Below are 12729 nucleotides of genomic sequence, written 5' to 3'. Positions count from 1 at the left end.
GCAGCTTTAGATGCTGCCATAAGAGTCATGGCAGCAGGGGTGGCTATGCGGCGGGGGGCCTGGTTGCAAGTCCCAGGATTACCCTACGAAGTTCAACAAACAATTCAGGACCTCCCGTTTGAGGGTGAGACTCTGTTTTCGGAGAAGATGGACAAACGGCTCCACAGCCTAAAAGATTCCCGAGCCACCCTCAGATCCTTAGGCTTGCATATCCCTGCCACATAGCGAAGACACTTCTGGCCACAACCTCCTCAAAGGTTCCAGCAGCAGAACCGCCAGGACAATTCCAGGAGGAGGAACCGGAGAAGTAGGAGAAGGCAACATCCCTCCGCTAATCAAGGCCAGTCCAAACCGCACTCTGGCCCTAAACCAGCCTTTTGATGGTGCGGTCAAGGACGGCGCACCAGACCAAAGACTGGATCCACCCCACCTTACCTTTTCCTCCCGGCTATCCCCTTTCTACCGTGCATGGTTCTGTATAACTTCGGACTGCTGGGTGCTTTGCACGGTAGAGAAGGGATACTCCATCCAATTCTGTGCCCTCCTGCCCTTCTACCCCCTTCCCCGTCCCTCTTCAGGGACCCTTCTCATGAGCAACTTCTCATTTAGGAGGTGCACTTCCTCCTAGCACTGGGGGCGGTGGAGGAGGTTCCACTGGAGCACAGGGGCAAGGGTTTCTATTCCCTCTATTTCCTAATACCGAAGGCCAAAGGCGGCCTCATGCCTATCCTGGACCTGCATGACCTCAACAAGTTTGTGAAGAAACTCAGGTTCCGCATGGTCTCCCTGACCTCCATTATCCCTTCACTGGATCCAGCAGACTGGTATGTTGCCCTCGACTTGAAGGACACGTATTTTCACATAGCAGTCACGCACACCCACAGAAAATTCGTCAGATTTTTGGTCAATGGTTCCCATTACCAATTTACTGTCCTCCCTTTCAGCCTGTCAGCAGCACCTCGAGTCTTCACCAAGTGCGTGGCAGTCATCGCCGCCTTTCTGCGGAGACATCAGGTACAGGTGTTCCCATACCTCAATGACTGGCTGGTCAAAGGCCGATCCAAGGGTCAAGTGGAAGCTCAGGTGGCATTCATAGAAGCATAGAATATCAGGGTTAGAAGGGAACTCAGGAGGTCATCTAGTCCAACCCCCTGCTCAAAGCAGGACCAATTCCCAACTAAATCATCCCAGCCAGGGCTTTGTCAAGCCTGACCTTAAAAACCTCTAAGGAAGGAGATTCCACCACCTCCCTAGGTAACCCATTCCAGTGCTTCACCACCCTCCTAGTGAAAATGTTTTTCCTAATATCCTCTCTAGGCTCATGGGGCACCTCTAACAACATGCTCCCTGCTCTACTTTTTCTACAAGGTTGCGTTCCTGGTGGCAGTAACTTTAGCCCGGAGGGAGTCTGAGCTTAGGGCTCTGACGTCTAAGCCACCCTACGCTGTGTTTTTTAAGGACAAGCTCCGGCCCCATCCGGCCTTCCTCCTGAAGGTGGTATTGCAGTTCCACATCAACCAGGACATTTTCCTCCCGGTTTTCTACCCTAAGCCTCATGCAAGTAGCAGGGAGCAGAGTGCTGGCCTTTTACATTGAGAGGACGAAACTGTTCAGGAAGTCGGTACAGCTCTTTTGTCGCAGTAGCGGACAGGATGAAGGGCCAGCCTGTTTCGACACAACGCATTTCATCATGGATTGTGGCATGCATTACTGAGTACTACAATCTAGCAGGAATCCCAGCGTCCCCGATAATGGCACGCTTTACAAGGGCGCAAGTTCCATCAACAGCTTTCCTGGCTCAAGTCCCCACCCAGGAAATCTGCAGGGCGGCGACGTGGTCATCAATACACACTTTCATTGCACACTATGCGATTACTCAGCAGGCCAGAGATGATGTGACCTTTGGTAGAGCAGTACTCCAGTCAGTGGACAACTCCAACCCCACCTCCTAATTTTGCTTGGGAGTCACCCGATTGGAATCGACATGAACAAGCACTCGAAGAAGAAAAAACAGGTACCCATCTTCTTGTAACTCTTGTTCTTTGAGATGTGTTGTTCATGTCCATTCCAATACTCACCCTCCTACCCCTCTGTCGGAGTAGCTGGCAAGAAGGAACTGAAGGGGTGGTGGGTCGGCAGGCTATATATTAGGCACCATGAAAGCGCAACTCCAGAGGGTGCCCAGGCTGACCCGACAGATGCTGCTAAGGGAAAAATCTTCCGACCAAGTTCTGGAATAGGCTTCCAAGGGAGAGTGTGGAAATCATTGGAGGTTTTTAAAAACAGGTTGGACAAGGGTGGTCTAGGTATACTTGGTCCTGCCTCAGCACAGCAGTCAGGAGCTGATGACCCTTTCGAGGTCCGTTACAGCCCTACATTTCTATGATTCTATGAATAACTGTCGCTTTGCTAGATTACCGTATATACTTGATTATAAGCCGACCCCCCCCCCCCCAAGATGGATAAGTGAAAATGGAAAATTTTTATAACATGTTCATAAGCCAACCCTATAATTCAGGGGTCGGCAAACTTTGGCTCAAGGGTCATCAGGATAAGCTGCTGGTGGGCCGAGATGGTTTGTTTACCTCAAGCGTCCACAGGCACGGAGGTAAACCTAAGTAAACACAGTGTCCTGGCGTGCCAGCTGCTTACCCTGACAGGCCAGGACAACAACTGGTGGGGAAATCTTTGGGGGCGGGAGAAACCGGGAGTCAGAGGAGTAACCCCTGTGACCACCTCCCACATGATCCCACCCCTAGCCTGGGACCCCCACACTCTCCCTATCCCATCCCTTCCCACCTTATCTGGGGAGGGCCAGGGGAGGATGTATCTGACCTGGCTGGAGCTGTTTCGGCAGGCTGGACAGTGTGGCCGCAGCCTGCTCCGGCAGGCCAGACCGGGCGACACGGCCACAGCATGTTCCAGCGGGCTGGGCAGCACAGCTTCAGCCTGCTCTGGGGGGTGGGGCCGAGTGACACTGCTGCAGCCTGCCAGCCCTGGAGCTACAGCAGCTTCAGAGGCTGGGGGGAGAGCTGCATGGCCAGAAGCGGAGAGACTCTGGCCCCGCCTCGTCCCTTCTGTCTGTGCTGGCTGTGCTGCCTCTCCTTGCTCCCTCTGTTGGGGGAAGGGGCTGTGTCCCACTCTCCTCTCTATACCCGTTCATAAGCCGACCCCCTTCTCTCATACTTCCCTTTTTTACTAAAAAAAATTTGGCTTATGAACGAGTATATACGGTAAGTTTCTTACAGGGAGACTTACTGTCTCCCAGGTTAAATATAGTAAACCTAGCAGCACTACAATATGGCATTCATGAGTTGTGTTTTTCTTTTGGCTTTCCTTGAGTAAAAATGTCATAATTATTTCCCCATTTTAAAAAGGGGTGCGGGAAGGGAGTTTGGGGCATGGAGAAATGGGGAATTTTAGCTGTGTTTTTGAAACAGAAACTTGCACACGTATGTGTAATATTTTACTGTCATCTCTCATGAATTAGGCTAACGTTGAAATCCCTAAAAAACGAAACAGTAAAAAGAAAATCTGGTTTGTTATGAAAAGCAGTAGATTTTTGCTGCCTGTCATGTAGTAAGACTTCGGTCTTATATAATTGTGAGTGAAGTTTATGGAGCCTGGGGGGAGGGATGGCATTTTATATTTTGGGGTATGTTCTGTTTCACCCCAAAAGAGCATCTTTCCAACGTGGAATGATGCCAGCAGCAATTGAGTAGTTTGTGTTTCTTTTTATTATTCTTTACTTTGCAAAATCTGGCTAGGTTGGTGTAGACAATAAATTGCCTTTTACTTGTAGTACTTCTATTATTCTATATTGTGACTGTACCATCCAGAATTAGGGACTGGTTCAGCAATTTCTTTTAAGAAGAGGTAACACAAAGCCTGACACATGATGATCTTGGGGTTTTCCCTTATTGTGTAGAGGAGCTCATGACCAACAAGTTCAAAACATGCCACAATACAAAGAATTCCAGAGAACATACCAGTGGCATATTTGGTTCTACTATAGCTGGAAATCTATACTGCTAAAAGAATGTAAAAGTACAGCAAAAGCAAAAATGGGGGGTGGGAAGGGGTTGACTGGTATGATGGTTCAATTCAGTAGGTCCATTATAGAGAGCCTGTTGCATTCACGGGATTTTGAAACCTGATGGTGCTGGAGGTATTTTAGATTCCCATTTGTGATTGTGATAATAAGATTGAAGTTGTCTTCTCCTGGGAAAAGAAAATGGCAGGGGAGGAAGGTGATGGGAAAGACGGCAAAGAGATGGGTTGGTGCTCTTCACTAAAGTTGTCCCTGTAGGCAGCATGAGATGTCATTGTAACAGTGCTCACTTATGGGGCTGTCTGTGACATTCTTTAGGTTTCTTTTCATTATGTTTTAGAGTTTAAGGTAAGGGTTTCCTCTAATGATATTAAAAAGCCATATTTTGAGTGACTACATATTTGTGCTTTAAAATGCTACAGTGGAAACGTATCTTACAAATTATCATAAATGAAGTAACTTCTTCCTCTTATTTATGTTTATTTGGACCAAATATGTCACAGAAGTGATGATAAATAGCCCTTGGTTCTCTTGAAAACTTTATCTTTACATATTTTTGAGCAGGGTACTTCAGCTTTTGATTTTCAGCTGATTTTTAAACTGAGAGAGCTGGTCTTGTAGTAATAAATGAAGGCTGCATTGTAGAGCAGCTGTTTTTTCTTGCTTTTATTAACTTCCTTGTTTTTAATTTGCAGGTCACAGATCAAAAAACCAAAGGTAAGAGATTTAATTTATTTAAATCTATAGAGCATAGATTTATGTAGGCTCAGAACAGGCCTTTGTCCTTGACTAAAATTCTTGGTTAAGGGAGTGAGAGACTCATGTCGCATGATGAGGCATTTCTGCATGAGTAGTAAGCAGAAACAACTGCTGTAATGGTCAAAAAGAGAATATATAGGAACATTTTCAGTCAGCCTTCAAAATGTTTGAAGAAGAAAAGAAGGCCTTTTTGAATAAAATAATATCTTAGCTGTGATGATCTGTCATGAATTAGGCTAACGTTGAAATCCCTAAAAAAGTGCAGCTTTTCAGACGTGCAGCCACCAACTGACGGACTAGATGCATAGAATGGGAGTGAGAGAGAGAGAGTAGCTCTTAATGAGGGAACACCAAAATGAGTGGAAAACATTCTACTCTGCCTGAGTTGACTTAAGAGATGTTAAAGCTTCGAGACTTGAATGTCAAATGGAGACAGAAAGATGGTAAATAAGCATCATAACTTGCTCACCGGATTTAAAATATATTTGAACCTAATTTGCATCCCAGCATTGTGAAAGTAGTGGAGAAAACAGCGACTAAAAAGAGGCAGCAAAGGACAAATAGTAATTTGGCTTAAATTAAAAAAAAATCCTAATAATTTTTGGACAATGAAACTTGCATAGGAAAGTTAGAAAACCCATCACCAGCTGTTTACAAAGATAAAAATGGGATATAACACATTCTGTTGTTCTAGAGGCATTCCTATTCTTGTGATATTCTACTGCTTTCCTAAAAAATGTCTCTGCTTATATTTAAAAGGTGAATAACATCAGTAATGTGATGTTTGGAAGAATAGCCCCTTCTAAAGCTGCTGTTACTTCAGTCCACAAGAGAGACTGGAGTAGTTAAAGCTCTAAAATGTGTCCTTAGTTTTGGAATCTGAGCATGTCTTTGTGAAATGTTTTGACTTCTAGCAACCTGGTTAGGATGTAACAAATTCTACCCTTGTTTCCGAACTGTTTAATGTGTGAGTTTACTTTGCTTCATTTCTAGAAACGTGGAGAATAGAGGAGTGTAGATGTACTGTTTCTGGAATCTCCCAAGTAGATGAAGATAATTTTGTTAAGACACAAACTACCCTAGGATTCCCTCATTTTCCCCCTCTTATTGCTTCATATCTATTCAAAGGTCCTCAGAGAGGCCCTTAAATACAAGCCCATTTTGGCTAGATCTCATTATAGAGTTTGTAAACAGCATTCCTGGGTCAGGCAGAGAGGGTTGTTCCAAAATGAAAGAAGGCATTTCCTTCCTCTAGCAGCTGTGCATACTACCTGGCTTAGGCTATATTGTCACTGCCCAAAATGATGTTTTTGTTTGTTTAGCTATCTCAGTGTTAAAACAAATGTGGGTTCGCTCTCTCGCTGTAAAACCCTCATGGAGATAAAGTACCAGGTAGTCTTTACTTTGGTGTAACTAGGTCAGTGCTATGGCCCCCACCAGGGATTGACCTCACCTGCCTACAGTGCAGTAAAAATTACACATTCTGGTCTCCACTAGGATTTTATAGCAAGATAGCTAACGGGGATGAGCTGTCTCCTCGCTGTACAAAACAAAACAAATTTTGTAGTGACAACATAGCCTTACTGAGCAAGGTAAAAGCTTGGGAAATAAATTCAGATTTTCCATATGACCGCACACAACAGTGCCCCTAAGTGAACCAAAGATTAAGAAATAGGAAAAAATTACAAAATTTGTATTAATCATTGACTGTTTAAATTTAAAACTTCAATCTGAGATTTCACCCATGATGTCTAAATCACTGGTGATGACAAACAAATATGCGGCTTCTGCTTAACTTGACTAGTTCCCTGATGGGGTTGAATTTGCACAGTATTCTGAGAGGAGTTCAGTTTCAGTGTGGTCTTATATCCATTTAAGTTTTGTATCTTATAAAGTTATAATTTTCCTTCCTCTTGTGTTCCAGTGCCCGAAGTGACGAAACCAAGTTCAAGCCAGCCAGTGGCCGCCAGCCCAATTGGCAGCTCTCCATCGCCACCAGTCAATGGTGGCAACAATGCCAAAAGGGTGGCAGTGCCGAACGGACAACCGCCTAGCGCCGCCCGCTACATGCCTCGGGAGGTGCCGCCGCGATTCCGTTGCCAGCAGGACCACAAAGTGTTACTGAAACGTGGGCAGCCCCCTCCACCATCCTGTATGCTACTTGGGGGTGGGGCAGGGCTTCCTCCCTCTTCAGCACCTGGAGCAAACCCAAACAACGCACAACCAGTGACAGGAGCACTGCTGCAGAGCGACAGTGGGACTGCAACAGGTAAGGAAGGCTTAGCTGAAGAAAGATCAGGTAAAATCGTTCACAAATGTGTTATGATACGTATTAAAAAGTCTAACTTTTAGAAGTTATTTTACTTTACTTTTATGCTCCTCGGCACTGCTGATTTTTAACATTTTTAGAGTACTGATTGTTTTAAAAAACAAACAAACCAAAAAACACCCAAAATATTGTCATCAGAATTGCCACACTGGAACAGAGCAATGGTCCATCTAGTCCAATAGTCTCTCCCTGCTTCTGACACCGGTCAGTACCAGATTCTTGAATGGAAGGGTATGTCTCCCCTCTTTTCAACACACAATAATGCACCTCTCTAATTGGGTGGTACTGTGTAAGCTAGGATCAAATAGAAATCTCCTCTCCACACACCCCCCCCCCCCACACACACACACTTATGAGCTGAAATATAAGGTATTTATCCTAGGAATTGTAGTCTTTCTATTTTGTGTAGTTTGTAATGCATAAAGAAATCCTCCTTCATCCTGGTTTTTGTCGTTAGGTATTGTGATATTACATGCTAAACACATGTAAGAGCACTATGGGGTAAGGGGAATACAGTGTTGTGGATCACCAACTTGGAATAACAGTTGTTCCTTAGCTAGCTGTTGGTGCAGCAGTCTCCAGTAGGCTCGTTAGGATCTTTGGTGCAATCCACCTCTCTTCCTGCTGCGGGCAGTTTTTTGCCTCTGTCTTTTCTGGCTCAGCTAAGGATAGTTACAACAGCAGTGCTTTAGTTCTAGTCAGCATAAAACTAAAGACCAAATATATCAGTTCTATAGATATTAGCTGAAGTGAACCATAGCAAGTGTGGTCCATTTCTAGTCTCGGTGAAGTAGTAAGTTAGAACTCCTTCTGGTCCCTGACTGTCTGGTGACTATTCGTTTTGATTGTTCCTCCCAAGGTGGGACTTAGTTTCTTACAAATTGTGTGTTAGGAAGCTTTTTAGTTGTTTTCTGTAAAATAAATTTGATTTGCAGGATTTAAGTCATTTGTAGGAACTGGTTTTCCTAATGGTGATATCTTTATTTGTTTTTCTGTTGTGATATTAGATTCCAGAATAAAAGGTTGGTTTTTAGACTTGCCCTTCTTTTGGGACAAGAGGACTGTGACAGATTGCTGTACCCAGTATATTAAATGCTGAAGTGAGGGATATATGCCCCTACTGTCTCTGACTTCATTTTTTTTGGTCTCAGGACCAAGTGTCTTGACTACAGTTGATGATGGGAGAAGCTCTTTTATAAGCTTCCAGGCCATATGAAGAGTCAAGCTGACTTAAGTATTTCCTTTTTTAAGGTCATGTTCTTGGGAAAAATCAAACTCCATTTGAGAGATCTCCCTTCTTGGGTGAGTCCAAGAAGCAAATAACAGCTTCAACTGAAGCAATAAGGCACCTTCCTTAATATTGGGAAGTCAAGGGAAGAAGAAAAGACAGCATCATCTCTTCTCCAAAGTGTACCACTCTTAAATCCATCCAGATCTGTTTACCAGGATTGTGGAAGCATTATAGCCCGAGGTCTCCATTGTTCAAGAAATGGGTCACAATTATTTGGTATCCCAGAACCAACCTAACCTAACCTAGCAGAGTGGTGGTCATTCTTTTCAAAGAAGGGGCTCTTATGGATTCTCTGAAGATGAGGAGGATAATACAAGTTTCTATCCCACTACTGTCTTTGCAGACAAACTAGTTATACCAGGATTTGATTCTTTTTTTCCAATACCCCATCTCGTTATTTTTGATGGTTTATGTAAAAAGAAAAAGTAGGGCAAAGAAAATACCATAAGCTTAAGGTGCCAGGAAGATGGATAAACTCAATGAGAAGTGACCTTACAGATCAGACTGGCAAACTACAAAGCTTTTTGGGCTAGTATGACTTTATAATGTGGTATATGCTTGTTCCATTGTTGGAACATCTTCCTGAGGATCTGAAGAAGGAGATGAAAGAAGTAGTCATAGAAGGGGCTTATAGTAGCAAAGCATTCTCTAGAAGCTGCCTGTGATGCTTCAGGCATAGATTCCTATTCATTGGCTATACAGCTATTACTATGAGAAGAACTATTTGAAGTACTGTGGATTTTGTCTTTGGATTTTGTACAATCAGTATAATCTCAGCCTCAAAACCCAGTATTTGTTTTCCTGAAGGTACTTGGGGATGATGGTTTCATCTATCCTTATAAGTCCATTTGCAATTTTAACACTGTTAATTATCCCTCAGGATGTCTGTCTCTTTTTGTATGGTGGACTAACTTGCACAGTATTTGCAAAAGGTATCCCTTTCAGATTACCAAAGGCCTTACTGAGGGATATTTCCAAGGCAGGGAGAGACCGAAATCTGAACCAATTGACAATCTGAAACTTTTGAGACCAAGTTACACACACGTGCACTGATTGCTGAGAGTAATTCAGCCTTCATTCAAAATTTCTCCCCTATATTGAAAGGAAGGTAATGTGATGGTGGTGAAGATGAACACCTATGTTACGCTCAGCAAATTGCCAAGGAAGGGTTTGGTGAAATCTTCAGTGCTGAGAAGTGGTCCATCTTTGGAAATGGGTGCATCCACCAACTCATCACGTGTGTGGCAATCCATCTTCCGGTCAAGGATAATACATTTGTGGATGAAATAAGCAGAAAAAGCAGCCTTCAACAAGAATGGGCGTTAAAAGAGTTCATTGTTAAGTCCTCTTCTGCGAATAGATCTGTTTCCACCACTCAAAATCTGCATTTTTCCACCAGAGGAGGGCAATGGTCTTTTGTTGACAGATACCTTCTTATTTAACAACATTGTCCTGCAAGCAAACATTTGTACAGTACTAGTGATCCCCATAATAAGTAAGAAAATCACACAGGACAAAGCTTGAATTTTTTGCTGATAACCCTGAACTGGGCCAGAGATTTTTGTCACATGGAGCTCCTAGATGTAGAAGTGAAGCCACCTTTTTGCCTTATGTTGGTGATAAGTGAAGATTCAGAAAGGAAACGTTAAATATTTCACCAGTGTCCCTGCAACTAGTAAGGTGGATCATACAGCTGTTATCCTAGATCAAGTCTTCTTACAGAAATTGCTGGAGATATTACTGAAAAGTCAGAAACCTTCAACAGCAAATCCTATGCTGCTGCATGGCAGAGACTATAAATGGGCAGCATAAAGAAATACACCTGTAGCAATACCTGTTAGACATTTTAGCCCTCAATGTCTCAAGGAATCAGGACTACTGTGTATTTTGTTTAGAAAAAATAACCACCATTATTAACACCAAGTCATCTGCTGTGGTGTTAGCAAAGATGAGAACCCTAGTGTAGACTATTCTCTAGCTCTGGCAGCTGTTTTTAATACCACAATCTAATCAGTTGACTAGATTTGCACTGAGCAAATTGAGTTAATACAGTGCGGAAAACAGGTGCTGGAGTCAGTAAGCAGTCCATATACTGAGGCGCCAATGTTGTCACACCAGGGTAGCTAAAACAATGGCAGCAACAGTGGAAGTTTTTGGTCAATAAAATTAGTAGTATAGGCAGAGCTTTAGAGTATGCATCTCAGTTCCAGTACAAGGGACCTCCTGTGTTTTTACAAACAAGATGCTTTTGAAGGGATGTTTTAATGCTGTCCCACCTTTTGGGGAATACAGTGTAGTACTACCCAAGCTGATGGTTTCTTGATTTAAGCCTCTGGGATAGTATTCTGTTGTCACTCCTTGAAGACTGTATCTTGAAGCAACATCATCAGCCAGGAGAGTTTTTGAGCTCCAAGCATTAATTATTGGTGCTCTTTATGCGCTATTATGTAATAATAAAAGCGGTACAGCTTTACATCTTCATTTCAAATTCATCTATAAAATAGTAATTGATTTTCATCTCAGATGAGAAACTTGCTTATCTTCTTCACATAATATTTGTTACCAGGGAAGGTCAGCTTAGAAGCAGGCCTTCAGCTATAGTCTTAGTAGGACAAAACCCTTCTGTAAATTCCCAAGACTATTTGTAGGGATTGGCATGTATGGGGAGAGGCAGTTTCCTTTCAACATTTGTCAAAATGCAGCAAAACACATTCTGTAGATTAGCAGGCACTCCAGTCCTGGATGATGTTAGAATACATTCAGGTAGATCCAAGGCAAATTATTCCTGTTGTAGAGCTGTTCCTGGGAGCAGAAACCATACCTTTGCATGCAGCATTATTCTCTTGAGTTAGTCTCAAGGTCTGAGGTGCAGTTTGGGAGAGCAGCCCTGCAAGCTTTAAATAGTCTACTCCTCAAATGCTCCGCCCCTCCCCCTGAGAGTTCTCCCTGATCAGTCTTCCAAGCATGAGGATCTCTGCTGGTATTACCTGAAGAGGAAAGAACAGTTGGTCATCTGCAACTGGAATTCTTGTATAAGATTGTCAGTGAAGTTCCACACTCTTCCTATGGCAGAGTCTGTGGTTGGGGGTCTAAGAAAATAGAAAGAAAACGAAGGTGCACTGGAGCCACATTTCCTTATATACTCTTGCCTCGAACATTTCACAGCTGAAGATGAAGTCTACTCTGGCCCCCAATGGTCCAAGTTAACCAGAGGGTTCCATGCTTGGTGTGGAGTGTGGTTCTTGTACTGACAGTCAAAGAGTTTCATTTACAGATGAGCAACTCTTCTTCACTGAGGTTCTGGAGGTCAGCTGAGAGACAGAGAGAGAGACCATCAGTTCAGCTAGTGAACTGAAAAAGCATGGAACTTGTACTAACAGTTCTGTTTGTTTTTAATAAAAACATTAGTAACCGAATGTTCTAATTTTGTCACTTTTGAATATACAGTTAAAACAAAGATCCTGTGTGTGTGTTTGTGTATTAGTATATTAGAAGTATCATGTTTTTAGATGGGTGTGACTTAACTTCACATGACCCTAACCAGTGCTGATGGTGTGGTAGCAGTGTCTGTGCAGACCTGTTGCCCAAGATACTGACACAAATATTGTTGTGAACTTCTTTCCCCGCCATATTAGCTCTACTGGAGAAGTAAGATTACCAAATACCACAGTGGTACCAGGGCTCACTAGAGAAGAAATGAACATAGGGAGATGGAGAATACAGTCATCTTGGCAACATTTTTAGCAGGGCATCTTGAAGGCTCTGCAGTTAGAATTGGACAGAAAAATGGCAAGCACCTCCAAACAGAGAGAACATGGCATTAAATTGGGGACCATACTTGTTCTCCTTAAAGATTAGTCTGATAATATCAGTAAGGCAGTGCAAGGAGGATGGCAGAGGAGTGCTGCCAGACTACTATGGTACTAGCAGTAACACATCTGTGTATATGTGATAATCATGAAGGCAGAATTGACTGTCTATAGTAGATTGGTTTTATAGCTGATGTAAACCCGTGCAAATTCCATGGATGTCTCTGGGCTATATTCAATGCAAGTGTGTGTGTCAATGTAGTATATCTTTGCACTGGTTTGGCATTCAGTGTCTTTGCAAAATTAGTGTAATATGCACACTGAGGGGAAGAAAGGAGTATGCAGCAAGAAAATCAACTTAAACTGTTTGATAAAGTGAGGGAATGGAGGGAGGACTTGTTAAATATTATATCCTTCTGTTAGGTGCTTTTTCTGAAACACTTCCCTTTCTTCCCTTCTGTGTGTAAGTTTTACTTGGTTGGCAAAGCCA

The 12729-nt window shown here is 43.2% G+C and overlaps 1 protein-coding gene across 5 annotated transcripts in view; it reads left to right on the top strand.

Moving 5' to 3' along the window:
- Nucleotides 1-12729, top strand: part of TNRC6B (trinucleotide repeat containing adaptor 6B) — a 211491-nt gene that overhangs the window by 147239 nt on the left and 51523 nt on the right. For all 5 annotated transcript variants that reach the window (XM_054031143.1, XM_054031135.1, XM_054031161.1 and 2 more), the window contains 2 exons: nt 4747-4768; nt 6735-7079. In XM_054031143.1, the coding sequence (XP_053887118.1) occupies nt 4747-4768; nt 6735-7079 (367 nt within the window). The remainder of the gene's footprint in view (nt 1-4746; nt 4769-6734; nt 7080-12729) is intronic.

The sequence above is a fragment of the Malaclemys terrapin genome, chromosome 1 (genome assembly GCF_027887155.1).
Source record: "Malaclemys terrapin pileata isolate rMalTer1 chromosome 1, rMalTer1.hap1, whole genome shotgun sequence".
Classification (NCBI taxonomy): Eukaryota; Metazoa; Chordata; order Testudines; family Emydidae; genus Malaclemys; species Malaclemys terrapin.
Note: the sequence above shows the minus strand (reverse complement) of the source record. Positions and strands in the feature narration are given on the sequence as shown.